Genomic DNA, 24,903 nt, shown 5'->3' with positions numbered 1-24,903 from the left:
ATTCGCCTTTTACTTTTGTTGATGTTCATTTTATATCCTCCTTTCAAGACACTGTCCATTCTGTTCAACCTGCTCTTCCTCGTCCTTTGCTGCCTCTGACAGAATTAAAATGTCGTCGGCGAACCTCAAAGTTTTTATTTTTTGTCCATGGATTTTAATTCCTTTGCCGCTTGCTCAATGTAGAGATTGAATAACATGTGGGAGAGGCTACAACCTTGTCTCACTCCCTTCTCAACCACTGTTTCCCTTTCGTGCTGCTCGACTCTTAAAACTGCCATCTGGTTTCTGTACAAATTGTAAATAGTCTTACGCTCTCTGTATTTTACCCCTGCCACCTTCAGAATTTGAATGAGAGTATTCCAGACAACATTGTCAAAAGCTTTCTCTAAGTCTACAAATGCTAGAAACGTAGGTTTGCCTTTCCTTAATCTGTTTTCTAAGATAAGTCGGGACAGAATTGCCTCACGTGTTCCAATATTTCTACGGAATCCAAACTGATCTTTCCCGAGGTCGACTTCTACCACTTTTACCATTAGTTTGAAAAGAATTTTTTGTTAGTATTTTGCAGCCGTGACTTATTAAACTCATAGTTCGGTAATTTTCACATCTGTCAACACCTGCTTTCTTTGGGATTGGAATTATTATATTCTCCTTGACGTCTGAGGGTATTTTGCCCGTCTCGTACACCTTGCTCACCAGATGGTAGAATTTTGTCAGGGCCTGCTGTCCCAAGGCTATCAGTAGTTCTAATGGAATGTTGTCTACTCCTGGGGCCTTGTTTTGACTTAAATCTTTCAGTGTCCGTCAAACTCATGACGGAGTATCTTATCTCCCATTTCATCTTCATCTGCATGCTCTTCCATTTCCGTAATATTGCCCTAAAGTATGTCGCCCTTGTATAGACACTCTATATACTCCTTCCACCTTACTGCTTTCCCTTCTTTGCGTAGAACTGGTTTTCCATCTGAGCTCTTGATATTCATACAAGTGGTTCTCTTTTCTCCAAAGGTCTCTCTTAATTTTTCTGTAGGTGGTATCTATCTTACCCCTGGGGATATATGCCTCTACGTCCTTGCATTTGTCCTCTAGCCATCCCTGCTTAGCCATTTTGCACTTCGTGTTGATCCCATTTTTGAGACGTTTGTATTCCTTCTTGCTTGCTTCATTTACTGCATTTTTATTTTTCTCTCTTCATCAGTTAAATTCAATATTTCTTCAGTTACCCAAGGATTTCTACTAGCCCTTGCCTTTTTACTTACTTGATCCTCTGCTGCCTTCACTATTTCACCTCTCAAAGCTACCCATTCTTCATCTACTATATTTCTTTCCCCCATTCTTGTCAGTCGTTCCCTAATGCTCTCCCTGAAACTCTCAACAACCTCTGGTTCTGTCAGTTTATCCAGGTCCCATCTTCTTAAATTCCTACCTTTTTGCAGTTTCTTCAGTTTTAACTACAGTTCATAATTAATAGATTGTGGTTGGAGTCCACATCTGCCCCTGGAAATGTCTTACAATTTAAAACCTGGTTCTTAAATCTGTGTCTTACCATTATACAATCTGTCTGCAACCTTCCAGTGTCTCCAGGCCTCTTCCATGTATACAACCTTCTGTCATGAATGTTAAACCATGTGTTAGCTATGATTAAGTTATGCTCTGTGCAGAATTCAACCAGGCGGCTTCCTCTTTCTTTCCTTACCCCCATTCCATATTCATCTTCTACTTTTCCGTTTCTGGCTTTTCCTACTATCTAATCCCTGATGACTATTAAATTTTCGTCTCCCTTCACTGTCTGAATAATTTCTTTTATTTCATCATACATTTTTTCAATCTTGTCGTCATCTGTGGAGCTAGTAGGTGTATAAACTACTACTGTGGTAGGTCTGGGCTTTGTGTCTATCTTGGCTACAATAATGCGTTCACTATGCTGTTCGCAGTAGCTTACCTGTGCTCCTACTTTTTTATTCATTATTAAACCTACTCCTGCATTACCTCTATTTGATGTTGTATTTATAGCCATGTTTTCACCTGACCAGATGTGTTGTTCCTCCTGCAACCGAACGTCACTAAATCCCACCATATCTAACTTTAATTTATCCATTTCCCTTTTTAAATTTTCTATCCTACGTAACTGATTATGGGATCTGACATTCCACGTTTGTTTCTCCTGATAACGACATCCTGAGTAGTCCCCGCCCAAAGATCTGATTGGGGGACTATTTTTACCTCCGGAATATTTTACCAAAGAGGTCGCCATCATCATTTAACGATACAGTAAAGCTGCATGCCCTAGGGAAAAATCACGGCTGGAGTTTCCCCTTGCTTTCAGCAGTTTGCAGTACCAGCACAGCAGGGCCATTTTGGTTAATGTTACAAGGCCAGATCAGTCAATCATTCAGATTGTTGCCTGCACCTACTGAAAAGGCTGCTGCCCCTCTTCAGGAATCACATGTTTGTTTGACCTCTCAACAGATACCCCTCCATTGCGGTTGTATGTACGGTACGGCCATCTGTATCGCTGAGGCCAGGTCCATGGTCCATGAGGAGGTTGAGAACCTAGGTGTTAGTAAAAATTCTACAAAAAATAGAAGAGCTGAGTGAAGATAAACGAGATTTGATATTGCTACGATCCAATATAAGCTTTACACAAGATCAAGAAAGTGCTACTATATGTGGACATCACAGATTCTATTACTCAGCAGTTTTTGAAAGTCATCAAAGAACTTGTGATCCTTTCAAAAAACACAGACAAACTTAAAAAATCTTTGTTAGTTTGCTTGTCTTTGTGTAAAACATTAAGTGGTAAAAGAACCTATGTGAAACCAAGCCAAAAGCTGTGCACAAAATGTTGTGAGATTTGTGAACAGAAAACTAACATCATGATAGAAACGAAAGTGATGCAAATGACCTGAGGTGGCATTTCGTGACACGGTACAAAAAAAGTCAAAGTATTGAGGATGCAAGTAAAACTTTACACAATTTAGGTTGCTCTCCCTTAAAACTTCACTCCATTTTAAATCGCAGCAAGGCTTCATATGGCAAAAATAAGCTAGAAAAAGTGAAGCACATTTTGGAAAGTAAAGTGTGTTGGGCATGAGATTGCAGTGGTGAACATTCTGACTGTAGAGAAGAAAAATTTGATGATGAAATTGTTAAGAAAGCCAAAGAAATTGGATGCCATGATATTACTGATAGGAAAAGTGGCTAGTGTAATAGTACCTGAAAAAATTCAAATTTAAATTAAGCTCCACGCTCTTCTTCAAAAGAAAACATAATGTCAGAATTTAATGTTAGTGAGTGTGTGGTTTGACAAGCAAGGAAACTGAAAACAGAAATGAGTATTTTATCAATTCCTAGACAAAAAAGATGGAAAGTTATTCCTGCTGAACTGGTAAAGATTGTCACTGATTTCTACCAAAATGATGAATGTACTCGAACGATATCGGGAGCAAAAAACAAAGTTAGAATTCAGAAGAATGTGTATATGCAAAAAAGACTCATCCTTTGCAACTTAAGAGAACTGAACTCTTGTTTTAAATTGGCGAATCCAAACATGAACATTGGTCTTTCTAAATTTTGTTCAGTAAGACAGAAGTGGTGTATTTTAGCTGGTGCTTCTGGCACCCATCCAGTTTGTGTGTGTGTGTGTGTGTGTGTGTGTGTGTGTGTGTGTGTGTGTGTGTGTGTGTTTTATCCACCAAAACGTAAAACTGCTTTTGGATGTGGAACATGAGTTCAGCCAGTGGATGAACACAGATCATCGGGCAGAATTGGTAAAGCAGTCTGCAGCTGTTGGTGAACACGTAGACTTGTTGGTAACAAAATTACAGCCATTTAAATCACAGTCATTTATATCTAAGTGTGAGTCAAAATCATTGAAAAAAATTTAAAGAAAATCTAATACCAGGAAAAGGAATTCTGTTAGTGGACTTTGCTGAAAACTACAGTTTTGTAATTCAGAATGAAATTGAGTTACCGCTGGACAAGAAGCAGCTGTACAAGCCATCCCGTGTGATAAAAAACCACTGCTTTGTAAGTGATGGTATGGAACATGATGAAGGGTTTGTAAATGCTGTCCAGAAAGAAATGGTTAAGTGGCTGGCAGAACACTAAAATTTTGTGAGCACAAAAAATATTTTTGTATTGATGCTGAACACTCCTATTTTTTTACTAGCCACACTAAATCTGTGTGTGATAGTTTAGGAGGAAGTATAAAAAGTTTACTGAGAGAAGAGCTAGTCTTTGACTAGTGGATGATGCACAAATAACATCTGTTGTTTATGATTTCTGCAAATCTAACATTGACAAATGTTTTTTTCACTATTTAGAAAAGTAGATGTAGATTTCCTCCACAAGAACCTCAAGAAAAATTTTTGGACAATTTGCACAGTACCTGGTACCAGGAATTTTCGTCATTACAAACCACTTTCTTGTGATTCTTTAGAGATTAAGAGAGTAACTCCTTCTGGAAAGCCTTCCTAGATTTTTTCATTCATTGAAAATGCCCAACAATGGATACACACTCGTCCTCTACAAAATTCTTTTGTAAGTGGTACTTTGCCTTCGTCAGAAATATCTGTAATGGAGAAAAAGTGGTTCAGTGTCTCCTCCTCCACCCATCAGGACCAGCAGTGTCCACCATTTGACCTGAGAAGGAAGACTCTTGTTTTGTGCCTTTGGAAAACATCTTACATGCTATTGGTGTACCTAAATCATCATCATTAGGCAGAATGTAATACTTTAATGAAAAAGATATGAAGTTAACAGAATATAATTTGTCACAGTTGATTAAAAACAAAGATGCTCTTAAGAAGTTTCATTTATAGTTTTAGGGATCCTCACTGCTGAACATGTACATTTTAAATTAACATTAGTGTGGCTAGAACAGTGGTTGTCTATAGATGCTAATTTGACACCATAAGTAAAGTTAGCCCATGTAATGAAAATGTTTCGATTAAATTTATTACTTTTGGCTCTGTATTTTCATGAGGCAGCCTTACTATAGAACAGTTATTTGGTAGGTGATAAATGAACATCCAATACCTATAAAAATTCAGGGTGGTGCTTTTTTTTTTAAAAAAAAAAAAAAAGCTGTCTAGACCACAACAGCTTAAGTTGATTTTTTTGTATTCCTGTAAGTCAAGAATAGTTATTCATTTTTTCCCAATAAAGATACATCCCTTCTGTGACATCTGGGGAAATATGACAGTGATGTGTTGAAAATAAGATTCTGCCTGCTGCAGCATTTATGTTCGTAAAAAATTTCCAATTTTTTTCACCCTCAAAACCACATGAAGTATATGGAGAAATTTTGCATTGACTATTCCCGTGCAAAAAGTAACATGTAGAAAAAGTTTTGTGAAAATTTGAAGCAGTGGGTGTCAGTTATGGATGGCCTTACGTAGTTGGTGTTTCTCCTTTTTTTTCCATCACAACACAAAATATTGTGATTTCATATTTATTTGTGTGTCCATTCATAGAAAAACCATTAATAATTTTATTTTATTATAATCTGTACTGTCTTGGGAATTATTTAAGACCAATTAAAAGTTCCCACCTGGATGGAGAAATGTGGTATAAGCATTTTGTAATGTCTATACTTTTTCCGGAAACTGGAAAGTGACACACATTAAATTTTTTTCTGTTGTTCTTTGTAACTTAACTGCTTAACTAATTACATGTCTGTTAAGTATGTGCTTCTGTTAACTTGTGAAGAAAATTTCCAAATCAGAAGCTTCATAAACACCTGAGTTATGGGCATTTGTGTAGATAAGTGCAATTTTGTGTTGAAATTCTTGCAGAGCCCAGTTATCAGAATATCACTACATTTAAAATGTGATATTAAAAAAAAGTTTTAGTCTGAGAGCAAAAAGATTTTGCCCAAGTTCATATGTTATAGGTACAAGCAAATGTGGAAAGTTTCATGAAAATCTGAGATGACAGGTGACATGACCTGCGTGATTTGACATGGAATGACCCAATCCTTATTTTATTCTAGGAGATACATCAAAAAGCTATATTCAAATTTCTCTTGTATTGCTGCATTTTATCCTGAAAAAGCAAAATGTAAATTCTTTGTTTCTAGACGCTCCAAAAAATTTAACATGTTGACAGTTGACAAAGTAAGTATCTGATATAAAATTATGAGATAGAATTACAGGCCAGTAATTATATTCAGGTGGTGTAATTTTAGCAGTGTCGATACGTATAAAAATATACAACACTATCTACCTTACAGAATTAATAGCTTGTTCCCAGAAGGGGGGAGGGGGGGGGGGGGTGTGGAAACTGTGGTGGTTGGGTTATTCCATAAAGTTCTACAATTTTACAGTATTTTTGGTCAGAGCTCACATGCTCATGATTAGGGCATTAGTAAATACTCACACCATAGTTCTACTTGTATTTACTGCAACTTAGACTGTGAGAGAGATCTACTTTCTGAAGTGACTAGTGATTACCGACGTTGGGACACTATAGGCTTACCATAATTTTAAATAGTGGATTCTTCATATACAAAAAGTGCAAGATTACCATAAACATAAAAACTATGTACTATAATATAATTATGGAATACAGTCTTTGCAAAGACAACAGTTAGTCACGGCATCATATTGTAAATTTCTAGATTGTGATTATAATATTTCTGATGACACAATGAGACAGAGGGATGCTATGTAGCTCTTAAATGCGTTTGGGAGGGGAAGGGCGGGGGGGGGGGGGGGGGGGGGGGAGACTGTAAAACTTCAATGTTGAGGAAACTGACATGTAAAAGGCTGAAATTTATGTTGCCTTTGTATGGCAAAGTAGATAATTATTTTGTAATTTGTGTTGCTGAGAGATAAGTGTAAATTTGTTGTTAACATGGCGTCAGGTGTAGTGAGTGGGCCTGACATAATACCCAGTGGGTGGGATATTTATAAATGGGCATTTGCCCAAATAGTGCTTTTAAAGTTTTTACTGCTAGAATGTATAATTACCATTTAAAATAATGGATGAAACAAAACTCCAGATATTAAAAGTTAGTAAATCTTTACTCTTAAGTCTACATGGGTCATTCATTGCTTTATTACCAAGAATGAAAGGAAAGAAGAGGGAAACTTTTTTTTACTATAATTCCAACTTTCTGTACCAAGGGAGGGTTCCAAACAGGTGTGTAGTGATAAGCCAGTAAAAAAAAGTTAAATTATTGCTTTGTAATGTAACACACTTTATAATCCGTGTCAGATCTCAGAATATTGTTGAGGAATGATTATTGATAGCAAAATTATAACTGAATACGTTTAACAGCTGGCATGTTTCGCTTTAATATATTCATAAATATTAAAATGTTTTCAGTGAAAAAAATGCTTGATTGGCAGATGTAATAATTGAGACAGAATGTAATTTCCTACTTTGTTCCATTTTTCTGTTGTGTACTACCCCAAGAACTGATCTCAGTAAAGATGTAAAAGGTTATGTTTACAGTCAAATTTATTTCTCCTAATAACTCTAACTCTCAAGCAGCTTTTTCAGCTTGATTACCCAACCAGTAAAGAAGCAGTGTTTGCAAAACACCTGTTCCAGTACAAAATATCAGCTTAATTTTTTTTATAAGTGCCCCTTATCAATGAATCATTAAAATGCATAAATGTGAGTGCGTTTATGAATTTTGGGTATTTGCCTAGACTTTTATCCTGGGCATTTGCCCCAACTTATAAATGCCCAGGGATTTTACATCACTAATCAAGTGTAAATTTTTTTTGTTTATTTATAGACACAATCACATGTTTATGAAACAGTCATAACCGGTTTTGGCAATACAATGACCATCTTCAGATGCTAAAACAATACAAAAGAAAATTTATATTAAAACATAAAAAATAAGTGTTATATTTAACCACGCTTATTAGTAATCAAACTGAATTTATGCGAAGTACATATAGTTCATACCTGAAGGTGGCACACACTTAACACAGGTTAATGCGTTGTCAAACTAGCTATAAATAGAAAACACCGGTCTTTTATAGATATAAAAATTTGTTAGATTTTGTTCACCGTCTTTGCGCTAGATGCGCACGTCCTCTATAAGATAGTCATAATTTTTCAATAGCCTAAAATATACAAATTTACTATTAATATTTAGGTCAATTGTATTTAAAATTTAAGATTACAGAACAGATTGTTAATTCAGTAAAATAACATTTCAGAACAAGAAGAAAACATTGCTATAGATGAAAATAGTAGTAGCACTTGTAGAGTCTATTTCTGACACCTTATGGCGCTATATTTCTGGCTATTGCCCGTGTCTTCCCTGTCGTACCAATGGACAATGGCATAAAGAGGCAATAGCCGGAAATACAGCACCATCGGGCATCAGAAATACACCCTCCAAGTGCTAAAATTATTTTCATCTATAGCAATGTTGTCTCCTTGTTCCGAAATGTTATTTTACTGATTTAACGATCTGTTCTGTAATCTTAAATTTTATATGCATTTGACCTAAATATTAATAGTAAATTTGTATATTTTAGACTTTTGAAAAATTATGACTATCTTATAGAGGATGCACGCATCTAGCGCAAAGACGGTGAACAAAATCTAACAAATTTTTATATCTATATAAGACCGATGTTTTACATTTTATAGCTAGTTTGACAACGCATTAACCTGTGTTTAGTGTATGCCGCCTTTAGGTATGAACGATATGCATTTTGCATAAATTCAGTTTGTTTTTGTGGTCTTCAGTCCAGAGACTGGTTTGAAGCAGCTCTCCATGCTACTCTATCCTGTGCAAGCTTCTTCACCTCCCAGTACCTACTGTAACCTACATCCTTCTGAATCTGTTTTGTGTATTCATCTCTTGGTCTCCCTCTATGATTTTTACCCTCCACACTGCCCACCAATACTAAATTGGTGATCCCTTGATGCCTCAGAATATGCTCTACCAACCTATCCCTTCTTCTAGTAAAGTTGTGCCACAAATTTCTCTTCTCTCCAATTCTATTCAATACCTCCTTGTTAGTTATAGATTACTAATAAGCGTGGTTATGTATTGCATATATCTTTTAGGTTTTAATATAAATTTTCTTTTGTATTGTTTTAGCATCTGAAGATGGTCATTGTATGGCCAAAACTGGTTATGACTGTGTCATAAACATGTGATTGTGTCTATAAATAAACAAAAACTTTTTACAAGAGAATCAATCACGCACTCCATAGACAAAATGTCATTTTTTCCACTAATCAAGTGTGTTGCTGAAACACACTCACTTCAGTTATAGGGTTACTTTCTGTGATGCGAGACAAAGTGGGCAGCTGTCAGTTACTTGACAGCTTAATTTGCAGAAGTGTTTAGTGCACAGTAACTGATAATAAAAGTTGGTAGTTTTCATCTTCCATAATAAATCGATTTAAGACTCACAGTAACAAATTCTGAGATAAAGAAAGTAACCAGAAAAGAGGAAAATGAACACCACACCTGAAGGTGATTGATATTTGACTTGTGGCACACAGACAAATGTAGCACAGATGTGTAACTAGCTTTCATGCTATCACACTTTTTCTAATGTGCCATCCCTCAGCTTGGAACCTAACTAAATCTCATTGCTGCTATTTGTCTGTGACACATCAAACGCCTGCATATCCATGCTTGGCTTTAATCGCTTTTGCTTAACTTTCCTAAAATACCTTTGCTATATTAATAGGAAGATGTTTGGAAAGAAATGTGTGTTAATTAAACAAAAATAATCGAATTTTGAAAATATAATGTAATTGGATAGTTAAAAAATCTACTCGCCAAGTGGCGGCATAAGAGTACACGTATAAAGGTACTTAAGTTTGCAAGTTTTCAGAGCCACTGGCTTCTTCTCTGGCAGAAGGGTTGAAAGAGAATGAAGAAAGGCGAAGGACAAGGATTAAAGTTGGGGAAGATTGTCCAGAACCCTGTCAGGGAAAATTTACCTCACCCTTCTTCCTTCCTCTTCAGCCCTTCTGCTGGGAGGAGGACCCACTGACTCTGGAAGTTTGTTAACATAAACACCTTTATATGTGTATTCTTCTGTTGCCACTTGGTGAGTAGACCTATCAAATTGCACTACACATTTAGTAAAGTACTTGTTAAAATGGTAGCGTTACTGATGATCGTAACAAAGTCTTAAAACCTTTGTGATAATAGGAAATGTAATTTTTGAGTGTATAATGTACTGTGTTGACAGATTTTAATGTTTTTGGTATCAATATTTCAGTTGATGAATCATTTCGTGACTACATAACAACAGAAGTATTGGATGGTGACAACAAGTATGATGCTGGTGAGCATGGTTTACAGGATGCTGAGAAAGGAGTGATATTCTCAGCATTCCCTCCAGTTCTGCATTTACATCTTATGAGGTTCCAGTATGATCCCATAACTGATTGTTCAGTTAAATTTAATGACAGGTACTAGCTTTTTAATTTCACTTGAGGGTAGCAGTCACAATAGTTCTAAAAGTAGAAACCACAGTTTGCCAATAGGATTTTACATATATGCAGTATTTGGAAAAAAAAATTGTATTTTGTGTCTTCAGTCTTGTACACTATGAATGAAAATCTTTTGATCACAACTATGTTGTAATTGTGGTTGAGCAGGTTGCAAGATTTGGAAAGCTTTTGTAGATTTATATGCAAAGCGATATATAAGGCAGTGACTAGGGAGTAGTTTAAAAAATGACAGGTCTGGCTGTTGCTTAACACATCAACTGCCACGTACTTAGTGACGGATGTTTCACCGCCAGGCCCGGCAGACAGCATTAGGCGTGAGGGTCTGCTGTGGCCGCAGGAGGCCAGACGACTTGACTGTCAACATGGTACAGATCTTGAAATATTTGTCAAGTGCTGTATTTTTTTATTTTTAATAATAGTACATTGTTTTTAAAGTGTTGATAATGTTCTAATTTTCTGTTATTTTTATCCTAATCTTCAATCTGCAAGTTTGAAGTCACAATAATTGGATGTATAACCAAACGTATCAGAGTACTGTAAAATTCCAGGAATAATATAATAGTGATACTAAGGCAAGAACATTATTTCTGGTGATAAAAATGGACATTTAAAATAGCTGTAATCAGGAAAATATTTGCCTAGATTATTTAGTGGTATGTCAGAAATTGGCTTTGGACATCTTTTTAATGTGTTGATATAATTTGAGTTTGAATTATCGTATTAAAAATCATTAGTCACATCCTTGGAAATGTGCATTGGAATCCCAGACCTGATTATGCCCAACAAGATAATGGTAACGAACAAACACAATGCAAGCATCAGTATGTACAGTAAGCATGTAGCAATGCATTATTCTTCTACTGAAAAGCATACAGATATCTCATTCTTTAACAATGAACTAAAATTGAAATACTTTAGGATCTTTGGCAGATTTTACAATTACTGCAAACTTTATAAATGAGTTTCTCCTAGTTTCTGCCATTTGTGCCTTGAAAATGACAGGGTGTGCACCTGTCAAAATATTGACTCTTATCAAGACATACTCGGCCACATTCCTGTATAAATTCTACCAGCTTGGGGTTGGGGTAGAGTACAGAAGAATGGAAAACTGGTAGAGTCTGAATTGGGGAAGGCAGAACATGAATGGACATTTCAGTTCGTAGACAAACACTTTATGTTATGTACATATTTACAAAGTAGTGAATGGCCTTTTTGGTCATGATGCAAACTAAATTGCCTGATTTCTATGGAAAATACAATGCGTAATGAACGAACAACAAAGAGTTTCAGGGCAGCCTTATGGAAAGCAGAGTTAAATGATTTGTACAATGCCACATGTGTCAATTCTGAATTTAATATATTCGTAGGAGGATTGCTGTGACTCTTTAATAGCTGCTTTCTCAAGACAAGAATGATGCTCAGCCTTAATAAGAAATAAAAATAGCTATTAACAACTAGAGGAAACGGAGTATTAATGCAAAGAAGAGAAAATTACATGAAATGGAAATTGTTAGGACAAACATAGAAGTAGGATTGATTTCATGTTAAAGAAAATACTGTGCTGTGTTAAGGAAATTGTGAAGAAAAGTCTGTGTAACATTCGAAATGAAGAATTCATAGAATAAAATTGAATGTCTAAGAGCAATAGTTATAAGAAACCAGGAAATCATTTAAAGTGTGAAAGGATTTAATAATTTTATATAAAAGTCATCATTATCACAAGGTTTATTACCACACAGGCTGAAATATGCTAGTGTCAGACTGCTTCACAAGAAAGCAGTCTCACTGCTTATCAGTTCCTACTAGGGTAGTGGTGAAAATTATGTAAGCAAAAATATAACAACTTCTCAGAAAATAAGGTACTTGATCAGTCTCAATTTTGAATCCAGGTGGTCCTTCCTACAGAATGCACAATTATTCAATTCATGAATCAGATTATGTAGAATTTAAATGAAAATTACTGCCAACTGGGGTATTATGTGAATTGTTAAATGCATTTGATTGTGTAGTTCTCCTAGATAAACTCAAATAATGTGGTATCGATGGTTTTGCTGATAACTGGTATTCCTCCTATCTAACTAAAAGAATGCAGAGAATCACATGGAGAAACTCAGTTAATGTACACAGTGAAACAGTGTCTTTAGAATGACTACTAGTCACTAAATTTGTACCACTGTGATAGATTTTGTGTCCACCCATATTTTTGTTGTATACAAATGATCTGCCATGTTACATCCAAGAAACAGAAATGGTTTTTGCTGGTCATGCAGTTATTGTAATTAGCAACAGGAACAGTTCATTTCAGTTCATGGTTGATTACAGTGTTGTTTTCTGATAGCTTATTTTTCAAATGCCTTATGTTCTTTGTTTTCATCTTATTTCATTGTTTTTCAGTGTTATATTGAAGAATTACATCTACACTCTGGAAGTCATCTCATGGTGTGTTGCAATGGGTACGTCATGTACGACTGTCACCTTTCCTTGTTCCATTGGCAAATGGTGCACAAGAACAACATGCGAGAGGGACTGTCTCTAATCTTGCCGTCATGGTCTTTCCACAAAATGGACATAGGAGCAGCAAATTATTGATTGACTCATCCAGAAATATACATTTTTGGAATTTTAATGATCAACCTCATTGTTGACGCATAACATCTGTTTTGTAATGTCTGCCACGAAGCTTTAGTGGGTACTGAACTAACTGGTGACAAGACACACTGGTCCTCTTTGGGTCTTCTCTGTTTCATGTATTAATCTTGTCTCATAAGGGTCCCAGCCTGATTTACAATAGTGTCAGTCAGATGAGTATTCTGTAAACTACCTCCTTTGTGGGTAGAGTGCACTTCCTGAGGATTCTTTAGAGTCTGTCTGGTATCTGCCTTTTGTACAGTTATTTTTATGTGGTTGTTTCACATTAAACTGCTCAGTATCCATACTCTCATGTATTTAAAATATGTAACTGAGTTCAGTGATTGTTTTGCAGTTGTCTAGTCATACAATAATCCATCTTTCTGCGTATTCTTGCACAGTTCATCACATTTCTTGATGTTGGGGATCAACTGCTGACCCCTACACGAAATATCGATCCACAGCAGGTCATCCTGCATTTTCTTACAATGTTCCACTGGACTTTTGTACATACAGCAGCATTATCTGTGACCAGCCTCATGCAGCGTCCAATGTTACCTGCTGCAGTCGAGGTTCATTAGAATATGCAGTATGCTGACTGTGGCTGCTTTGCACACCTACATCAACCAACTGCGTAATGTGATTTTTAAAGTGTCTGTGTGGCAATACTTCAGTGCTGTTGCAGTTACACACTATGTGATTAAAAGTATCCGGACACCCCCAAAAACATAAGTTTTTCATTTTAAGTGCATTGTGCTGCCACCTACTGCCAGGTACTCCATATCAGCAACATCAGTAGTCATTGGACATCGTGAGAGAGTAGAATGGGGTGCTCCACGGAACTCAAGGGCTTCAATGAGTTGTCACTTGTGTCATAAATCTGTACGCAAGATTTCCACTCTCCTAAACATCCCTAGGTCCACTGTTTCCAATGTGATAGTGAAGTGGAAACGTGAAGGGGCACATACAGCACAAAAGCATACAGGCCGACCTCTTCTGTTGACTGGCAGGGACCGCCAACAGTTGAAGAGGGTCATAATAGATAATAGGCAGACATCTATCCAGACCATCACACAGGAATTCCAAACTGCATCAGGATCCACTGCAGGTATATGACAGTTAGGCAGGAGGTGAGAAAACTTGGATTTCATGGTTGAGCGGCTGCTCATAAGCCACACATCGCGCCGGTTAATGTCAAACGACACCTCGCTTTTTGTAAGGAGTGTAAATATTGGACTGAACAGTGGAAAACCATTGTGTGGAGTGATGAATCATGATGCACAATGTGGCAGTCTGATGGCAGGGTGTGGGTATGGTGAATGCCCGGTGAGCATCATCTGCCAGTATGTGTAGTGCCAACAGTAAAACTTGGAGGTAGAGGTGTTATGGTGTGGTCGTGTTTTTCATGGATGGGGCTTGCAGCCCATTTTGTTTTGCGTGGCACTATCACAGCACAGGCTTACATTTAAGCACCTTCTTGCTTCCCACTGTTGAAGAGCAATTCGGGGATGGTGATTGCATCTTTCAACACAATCGAGCACTTGTTCATATTCATGGCCTGTGGCGGAGTGGTTACACAACAATAACATCCCTGTAATGGACTAGCCTGCGCAGAGGCCTGACCTAAATCCTATAGAACACCTTTGGGATGTTTTGGAGCACCAACTTCGTGCCAGGCTTCACCGACTGACATCGATACCTCTCCTCAGTGCAGCACTCCATGAAGGATGGGCTGCTATTCTCCAGGAAACCTTCCAGCATCTGATTGAAGATATGCTTGCAAGAGTGGAAGCTGGCATCGGGGCTAAGGGTGGGCCAACACTGTATTGAATTCCAGCATTACTGATGGAGGGCAGCACAAACTTGTAAGTCATTTTCAGCCAGTGTCCGGATACTTTTGATCATGTAGTGTATCTGTGACTACTGTTTTGCCTGTAGCCATTAGTGCTGTGCAGTTGAGAGCTGACAACAGTGCTACCAGTTGCCAGGGATCATCTATCAGTCATTTATGTCGATTGTGGTTGGTAATGGTCTTGTAACACCTTTTTTGTGGTACAACCAAAGTTAATTTTATGTCTGAAGATTTTTCTGCATAGAAAGTTATATGCTGTCTTCTATTTGCAAGGAATTCTTCAGTCTAATTAACATACTTCGTATAAATGTCATATTATGTGTAAATGTATTTTGTGTTAACTGACAGTGTGGACAATATCAAACACCATCCAGAAGTGGAGGAACAGTGCATTAACCCATGCATTGGTATCTAGTGCCTTCTGGGTTTCATAAACAAATAGTGCAACCTGGGTTTCATACTACCTTTGTAGAATCCAGGGTGATTTCCTACAGAGGATAGTTTTGGTATCTAAAAAGATAATAATATTGTGAAAGGATTAAAGGTTTTCCAAATTCTACAACAGGCTGATTTCAGTATTATAGGCCTATAGTTTTGTGTGCTTTTTTTGATGGCCATTACTGACTCAGTATTTTTTTCAATCATTTGGAACTTTTCTTTCCACACTCCTAGGTGGCTGTTTGAAGAGGTGCAATTTCTGTCACTTACTCTTCATAGCATTGTGTATGTATCTTCCAGGCTTGTTGCCTTTCCTCTGTTAAGTGATCTTAGTTGATTTGTACCTCTACGGGTACTTTTACAATATCTTATCATTTTGGCATTTGTGCAGTGATTGAAAGTAGGAATCTCAGTGTGATATTCCTCGATGAAACAGTTTTAAACAGGAATATAATATTTCAGTCATCTATCATCCCTTGTTTTGAAGCCATTAAATCTTTGAGTGTCTGGACAGATGGCTTTGATCTGATTGCTGATTTATTATGAGACCAAAACTTCTTGGAATTTTCTGCCAGATTATTGCTAGAATTTTACTTATAAAACCATTGAATGCTTCACGCATGTTAAAAATGACATGTTGCAACATGTGATGCTGCTGTATAATGTATTTTTAATTGTGTGGCCAATTTTGGTCATAGGCCATTTTCCAGTACATGTTGTTCAGCATTATGGATAAGGACAATTTTCATGGAAAGTGATGTTTGAAAAGCGTAGTAAAATACAAGCAGAACTTAAAAATTTTTGTTAATAGCGGGTGTTACATAGATCATTAAACAAATTTTGAAACATTATTTATAAATATTATGGTTTTGAAATTTGTTATAGGACACACACACACACACACACACACACACACACACACACACACACACAGTGCTTTCTTTCTTAAAAGAAAAAGTTTGAGGGTACTCCGACATGGGATATAATGCAGCGAAAATTAGTTATAACTGAAGCATGGGATACCACCCGTGTGCTTTTAGCCATGACGTCGTCAACATGTCGAACTACAAAAAAAATGGTATCGGACTCATAAGTTGACTTTAAAGCTCAATTGATTGAGGCGATACAGAGAAATACACAAACATACAAGAGAAAGTGGTATCGAACACTTCGGTTTACATCACGTCAAGTGAAACATGCAATTTGAGCGTATGCATATCCGTTTAGCACTACCATCACCCACTATTAGTGGGCGAAGGCACTACATGCTTGTCAAACTGGCTGCCAGCAATTCAGTTGTCGAGAACAGTTGCCGCATCTTCGAATTCCTTGAAACAGTCAATGACATCGATTTTCCCACCAAAAACTGCTCTGGTATCGTTCGCATTGCAATTACCAACACAAAAAAATGAAATAAAAAATTTATGTCTGTGAAATAAATCTTTGGCACTCTGTCAAGTTCTCAACATTGTAAAAAAATTACTTTGTCGACAAAAAAGTTTAGGGGTACGCATCCCCCAGCGTTCCCTCAGAAAAACAGTGCTGCATGTATATGTAACACCTGCTATTAACAAAATTTTTTAAGTATTGCTTGTATTCTACAATAATTTGCAAAACATCATTTTTGCATGAAAATCGTCCGGTATCCAAACATTGTACAACAGTTGCTGGAAAATGATCGACCAAAATCAGTTGTACAATTAAAATAAGTTTTACAGCAGCTTCGTGTATTTTAATATGTGATTTGAATATAATAGAGGGAAACATTTTACGTGTGAAAAATATGTCTAAAAACAAAGATGATGTGACTTACCAAACGAAAGTGCTGGCAGGTCGATAGACACACACACACACACACACACACACACACACACACACACACAAAATTCAAGCTTTCGCAACCAACGCTTGCTTCATCAGGAAAGAGGGATTTTCTTTTGGTAAGTCACATCATCTTTGTTTTTAGATATATTAATATGTGATTTGTAAGATTTAAAAATTTTCTTCAGTTCATAACAGCTTTGGTACAGTAACCATTACGTATGAGATGAATGTTTGACATTGACTGGTTAGATAACCAGAAATCTGTTTCATCTTGCACTTAATAAGCAGCGTTTTTTACACTCCTATTGACACCTGTAGGAGTAAAGAAGTTCAAGCCTATTTGTAACCAGGAGGTCTAATATGTTACCTTCACAAGTTGGTTCTTTGATTAATTGTTCAAGGTGATTTTTGAATGTGTGCTTAGAACAATTTCACACAATTCACTAGCTCTGCTATCCACTATAATCAGGCGAAAAGTGGTAAATTGAAATTACATAACATTTGTTGGAAACAATGCTCATTCATTTCCATTATTAAAAATTGTTTTAAACCTATTAACTCTAATAAATTAATGAAAGAATAACACCACTTTTGAAATATTTTCAAAAGAAATCATTCTTATAACTTCAAAGTTCATTTCTGAGACATTATGCACTGAACTGTGGACACTTCATTATAGTGTGAAAACGGCTGTTCGGAGTTTATATTTGAGTATTGAAAACAAACTGCCATCAACTCAGTGTGCACATTACTTGTTGGTATTGAAAGTTATTTTCCGGATATATTTGGAACTGATTTGTCTCTTCAGAATATCTGCCCTGCTGAGACTAGCCATTCCATGTAAATTTAAGGCTCTACCATAGTATCAGAGTGCATTGTCATCATCATCCATCATCATCATCATTTTAGGGGCATAACACAGACTTGCATTGATCTTTGACCATCAGTGTTATTTGCCTAGTTTAAAGGTACAAGCTAGTGGTGTTAGGTTTTACCTTCTCATCTGCTTGAAGTAACTGTTTCTTCATGTTTTCAAAAACCTGCTGGTTTCATCACCGAAATATTCCTTTTCTCATAATACTGACGCCATCTTCAAACTCTTAACTTGGAATAGAGCTAAAAAAGAAAGTATCAGCGGGTGTCAAATTTCCTGATGCTGTTGCACAAGAAGTTGTAACAAAAGTCACACATTTTGAAGAGAGATTTAATTTAGTGTAGCAGAAAAAACCTGTTTTTGTAGTAAGCTAAACCCACCAAATATGCCACTTCAGCTTCACAAACGAACAAATCAACAAGGCACTTGCTCAGTGTGTGTGTGTGTGTGTGTGTGTGTGTGTGTGTGTGTGTGTGTGTGTGTGTGTGTGTGTGTGTGTGTGTGTCAGTCAGTATTATTTTTACTGTTTTGTGAATGACATTTGCAAAGACCGTGATCTGTAGAGTAGCCGGAGTTGTAGGTTAGATTGGAAGGTTATCGGGTGGTAAATCCAATGAATGTGATTCCATAAGCTAACATACTACTCATGCAGTGTTGTTTAAATTCTTCAATCTATCATATTTGGCTAGTGATTTTCGCATGATAAAATCAACTCAGTTCTGAGATTGGTTGATAGAAGCAAACTGACAAGGCACTGTGGATTTATGTACATTAACATGTGTGCTACAAAAATACAGTTTAATTGATACACTGAATTAAAGATATGTTCAAAGTGCAATATTTTTGGCATGATTTATCATACCAAAGGCAAATATGACATCAGCGAATGAAACAGTTACCAGATTAGCATTTGTTGGCCATAATTTACTTTTGTCTGATGTCGCATCTAGGATGAGTTATTTCCAAGGGGAAATGAATTAGCCTAGTCAACAGAAACTGAAAAGGGTCAAATAGGGGAAAATTCATATAGTCACATATTTTTGTACAGTGGTAGACAGGAGATATGGGAAGAACACACTAAAAATCCTGATTGGTGGAGTGTGAATGAGTAGGTGTGGGTGCTTTTAAGGTTTTTTAAATATTTTCCTTGTTGTGGTCTTCGGTCCTGAGACTGGTTTGATGCAGCTCTCCATGCTACTCTAGCCTGTGCAAGCTTCATCATCTCCCAGTACCTACTGCAACCTACATCAGTCTGAATCTGCTTAGTGTATTCATTTCTTGGTCTCCCTCTACGATTTTTACCCTCCACGCTGCCCTCCAATACTAAATTGGTGATCCCTTGATGCCTCGGAACATGTCCTACCAACCGATCCCTTCTTCTAGTCAAGTTGTGCCACAAACTTCTTCTCCCCAGTTCTCTTCAATACTTCCTCATTAGCTATGTGGTCTACCCATCAAATCTTCAGCATTCTTCTGTAGCACCACATTTTGAAAGCTTCTATTCTCTTCTTGTCTAAACTATTTATTGTCCATGTTTCACTTCCATACATGGATACACTCCATATAAATACATTCAGAAACGACTTCCTGACACTTAAATCTATACTCGATGTTAACAAATTTCTCTTCTTCAGAAACGCTTTCCTTGCCATTGCCAGTCTACATTTTATATACTCTCTACTTCGACCATCATCAGTTATTTTGCTCCCCAAATAGCAAAACTCATTTACTACTTTAAGTGTCTCATTTCCTAATCTAATTCCCGCAACATCACCCGATTTAATTCGACTGCATTCTGTTATCCTCGTTTTGCTTTTGCTGATGTTCATCTTATATCCTCCTTTCAAGACAGTGTCCACTCCTTTCAGCTGCTCTTCCACGTCCTTTGCTGTCTCTGACAGAATTAGAATGTCATTGGTGAACCTCAAAGTTTTTATTTCTTCTCCATGGATTTTAATACTTACTCTGATTTTTTTTTTTTTCTTTTTCCCCCCCTTTACTGCTTGCTCAATAGAGATTGAATAACATCTGGGGTAGGCTACAACCCTGTCTCACTCCCTTCCCAACCACTGCTTCCCCTTCATGCCCCTAGACTCTCATAACTGCCATCTGGTTTCTGTATCAAATTGTAGATAGCCTTTCGCTCCCTGTATTTTACCCCTGCCATCTTCAGAATTTAAAATACAGTATTCCAGACAACATTTTCAAAAGTTTTCTCTAAGTCAACAAATGATAGAAATGAAGGTTTGCCCTTCCTTAATCTTTCTTCTAAGATAAGTCGTATGGTTCCAACATTTCTAAGGAATCCAAACTGACTTCCCCGAGGTTAGCTTCTACCAGTTTTTCCATACATCTGTAAAGAATTCTTATTAGTATTTTGCAGCCGTGACTTATTAAACTCATAGTTCAGTAATTTTCACATCTGTCAACACCGGCTTTCTTTGGGATTGGAATTATTATATTCTCCTTGACGTCTGAGGGTATTTCGCCTGTCTCATACATCTTGCTCACCAGATGGTAGAGTTTTGTCATGACTGGTTCTCGCAAGGCCATCAGTAGTTCTAATGGAATGTTGTCTACTCCCGGGGCCTTGTTTCGACTCAGGTCTTTCAGTGCTGTGACACACTCTTCACGCAGTATCATACCTCCAATTTCATCTTCATCTACATCCTCTCCATTTCCATAATCATGTCCTCAAGTACATTGCTCTTGTATAGACCCTCTATATACTCCTTCCACCTTTCTGCTTTCCCTTCTTTGCGTAGAACTGGTTTTCCATCTGAGCTCTTGATATTCATACAAGTGGTTCTCTTTTCTCCAAATGTATCTATAATTTTCCTGTAGGCAGTATCTATCTTACCCCTAATGATATATGCCTCTACATCCTTACAATTATCCTCTAGCCATCCCAGCTTAGTCATTTTGCACTTCGTGTTGATCCCATTTTTGAGACGTTTGTATTCCTTATTGCCTGCTTCATTTACTGTATTTTTATATTTTCCACTTTCATCAGTTAAATTCAATATTTCTTCTGTTACCCAAGGATATCTACTAGCCCTCGTCTTTTTACCTACTTCATCCTCTGCTGCCTTCACTACTTCATCCCTTAAAGCTACCCATTCTTCTTCTACTGTATTTCTTTCCCCCATTCTTGTCAATCGTTCCCTAATGCTCTCCCTGAAACTCTCAACAACCTCTGGTTCTGTCAGTTTATCCAGGTCCCATCTTCTTAAATTCCTACCTTTTTGCAGTTTCTTCAGTTTTAACTACAGTTCATAATTAATAGATTGTGGTTGGAGTCCACATCTGCCCCTGGAAATGTCTTACAATTTAAAACCTGGTTCTTAAATCTGTGTCTTAACCATTATACAATCTGTCTGCAACCTTCCAGTGTCTCCAGGCCTCTTCCATGTATACAACCTTCTGTCATGAATGTTAAACCATGTGTTAGCTATGATTAAGCTATGCTCTGTGCAGAATTCAACCAGGCGGCTTCCTCTTTCTTTCCTTACCCCCATTCCATATTCATCTACTACGTTTCCTTCTCTTCCTTTTCCTACTATCGAATTCCAGTCACCCATGACCATTAAATTTTCATCTATCTTCATTATCAGAATAATTTCTTTTATCTCATGATACATTTCATCAATCTCTTCGTCATCTGCGGAGCTAGTTGGCATATAAACTTGTACTACTGTGATAGGCGTGGGCTTCGTATCTATCTTGGCCACTATAAGGCGTTTACTATGCTGTTTGTAGTAGCTTACCCACATTCCTATTTATTCATTATTAAGCCTACTCCTGCATTACCCCTATTTGATTTTGTATTTATAACCCTGTATTCACCTGACCAGAAGTAGTGTTCCTCCTGCCACCACCGAACTTCACTAATTCCCACTATATCTAACTTTAACCTATCCATTTCCCTTTTTAAATTTCTAACCTATCTGCCCGATTGAGGGATCTGTCATTCCATGCTCCGATCCGTAGAACGTGTGTTTCCTTTCTCCTGATAATTTTCCTTGAACTACTCAAAAACCACAGGCTGTTTCATAGTACAAAATTGAACTACATTAAGTTTTCTTCTAAAAAAGACCATGTTAATTGTTTGTCTATGGCTGATAGTTTCTGCCGTGCAGGCGATGGAAAATCGAAGTTTATTAAAAATATTGTTTTAGTTGGTGTAAAAATACTGATTACTGTTAAATGCAGTGGCTTAAGAACAAATATTAATATTTTTGTGAAAGCTCCTATAGTAGCTTCTTGTGACGCAGTGGCATAACGAGAGTGGAGGACTTCAAGTTTTTCCCCCCAAACCTGGTACACTCTGAGAACCCAGTTTATCCCTTACTATAGTTCACTGCACTTAGATGTGATACACACATTTAATATTTGTTGTTGAGCCATTTCATTGAAGAATCAACATTAATTCCTCCACCCACTACTGAACAAAAATTTGTGACTGTATGAATTTCCCCCCTATTTTCTTTTCCTGATGGGACTAAATGGTCATTTTAAGATTACATGTGAACCTCAGATTTCTGGGAAGGTCATGATCCATGTTCAGTATCAAATATCTATCAGTTCCCAATATTAGTTAACTACTTCCTGATATTTGTGACCTATTTCAAGGGAATGGAGGAAACGCATAATTTTGCATCATTACATAAGAAACTGCCAGTTTCGCGTTAAATTATTAAAAACTTTTTTTTCCATATGGTAGCTTTTCATGTCTTAATTTTAATCAAGGCTAATGGAGAAAGTTCAATATTTTGAAATGGAAATAATATGTTCTTCAAATTAATAATTGTTTCTATGCAATTGAACTACTGTTGAAGTTGGATAAAACACATTCAAAATTCGTGGCTGTTCATATTGATAAGAACCTGAACTGGAAGTTACTCAATTATGGACTATAAACATCAAAGATCTGTAAGTTTTGCATTATAGATGCTAGTAGATTTTGCACATGAAGATGTCAAAAAGTTGATTTAAATTCCCTATTTTCATTTGCTAATTTCTTACGCTGACATATTCAGAGGCGATTCTTCATTTGGTAGGAAAGTGTGTTTTGCACAGAAGTATGCGATGAGGCTGATATGCAGTGCTTGGTTTAGAACAGACCCATAGTTCAGTATTGCTTTTGAAGTTTTTGTCAACAATCAGTGCCAGTTCAAAAAAAAAAAAAAAGAGAGAGAGAGAGAGAGAGAGAGAGAGAGAGAGAGAGTAATAAGTTCAATGCTAGGTAGAGAAATGGCTTACACTACCTATCACTTAAGTTCAGTGAGGAGTGAAATAATAAACCATAGAAGACATTGACCACTTACTCCGTGATGTGAAGATTTTAATAGATAATAAAATTAACTTCAGATATTAATTGAAATCAGTTTGCTTAAGAAATTATTTTATTCAGTATAAGAATTTAATTAGGTATAAATCACAATATATAGCATCTTCATCTATATTGTGCAAACCGCTATGAAGTGCATGACAGAGGGTACGTCCCATTGTATAAGTTATTAGGGTTTCTTCCTGTTCCATACTTGCAGCAGTTATTCTAATCTTATCCTCATGATCCCTGTGTGAGCGATACATAGGGCTGTGTAGTATGGCCCTAGAGTAATCGGTTAAAGTCGGATCTTGAAACTTCAATAGACTTTCTTGGGATAGTTTACGTTTATATTCAAGAGTCTTCCAGTTCAGTTCCTTCAGTATCTCTGTGACCCTCTGTAACACCTCCGTTTTTATCCCGACCTGATCTGATCGAATAGCAGCCCAATATTTATTAATAACATGACCATGAACCCAATGGGGCTGGTAATCAGAATTGACTGCTATGGAATTTGTTACTTTCCAGTTCGTCCTGTTCAATACTGTAATACTGAATGTATGGTAATAAGGAAAACCAACACAGTTTTACTAATTACGAACTTATATTCTTCTCAAAACACAAAAAGGAGACAGCCGCTGCCTTCTTCATACACATCTAATTACGGCTACTCTCAGCACAGGCTTTCTTCATTTGCCATTATTGTCACACGCTAATCCATAACTGCATCCAACACTGCAATCCAAGGCTAGGCCGGCGCGGTAGACGCGAAACTAAATATCGGCACTAGCAAGTCACTGATCACTTTTATAAAGAAATTTCATCACTTTCCCAGTATTTATTTATTATTTAGGGGTCTAACCACGGCGATGGAGACACCCTTCTCGGTTAAAAACCCTGTATTCCAATAATGGCCACACACACACACACACACACACACACACACACACACACACACACACACACACACACACACACCATTCCCGCCAACCACTCTGGCGCATCTCGACACTCGCTCTCGCAACAAGCCACAATCGATTGCTCGACCTGTGCCGAGTGCAAAGTTATAGTAAGGGCCTACGGACCCCTTACAACTCTCCCACAGATTAAACGAACCTGTGACTATTCATGCTGCTCTGCTATGTATATGTTCGGTATCACTTGTTAGTCCTATCTGGTATGACCCGTACCACACACTTCAGCAATATTCTAGGATGGGTCGCAAAAGTGATTCATAAGCAATCTCTTTTGTAAACGGATTGCACTTCCTCAGTATTCTACTAAGAAACCAAAGTCTACCACCTGTTTTACCCTTGACGAACATGTGTGATCATTCCATTTTATACCCTTACAAAGTGTTACCCCAGGTATTTGGATGAGTTGACTGATCCCAACAGTGACTCATTGATATTGTAGTAATAGGATACAATGTTTTTTCATTTTGTGAAGTGCAAAATTTTATGTTTCTGAACATTTAGAGCAAGTTGCCAATCTCTACACCAT

General features: G+C 37.1%; 1 protein-coding gene across 1 annotated transcript in view; it reads left to right on the top strand.

Moving 5' to 3' along the window:
* The window catches only part of LOC124777877 (ubiquitin carboxyl-terminal hydrolase 7), a 224,165-nt gene that overhangs the window by 76,229 nt on the left and 123,033 nt on the right, over positions 1–24,903 (top strand). Inside the window, exon 10 of the mRNA XM_047253417.1 lies at positions 10,221–10,413. Coding sequence (XP_047109373.1) covers positions 10,221–10,413 — 193 coding nt within the window. The remainder of the gene's footprint in view (positions 1–10,220; positions 10,414–24,903) is intronic.

Source organism: Schistocerca piceifrons, chromosome 2, assembly GCF_021461385.2.
Source record: "Schistocerca piceifrons isolate TAMUIC-IGC-003096 chromosome 2, iqSchPice1.1, whole genome shotgun sequence".
Taxonomy (NCBI): domain Eukaryota; kingdom Metazoa; phylum Arthropoda; class Insecta; order Orthoptera; family Acrididae; genus Schistocerca; species Schistocerca piceifrons.
This window is presented reverse-complemented; position numbering and strand designations above follow the sequence as displayed.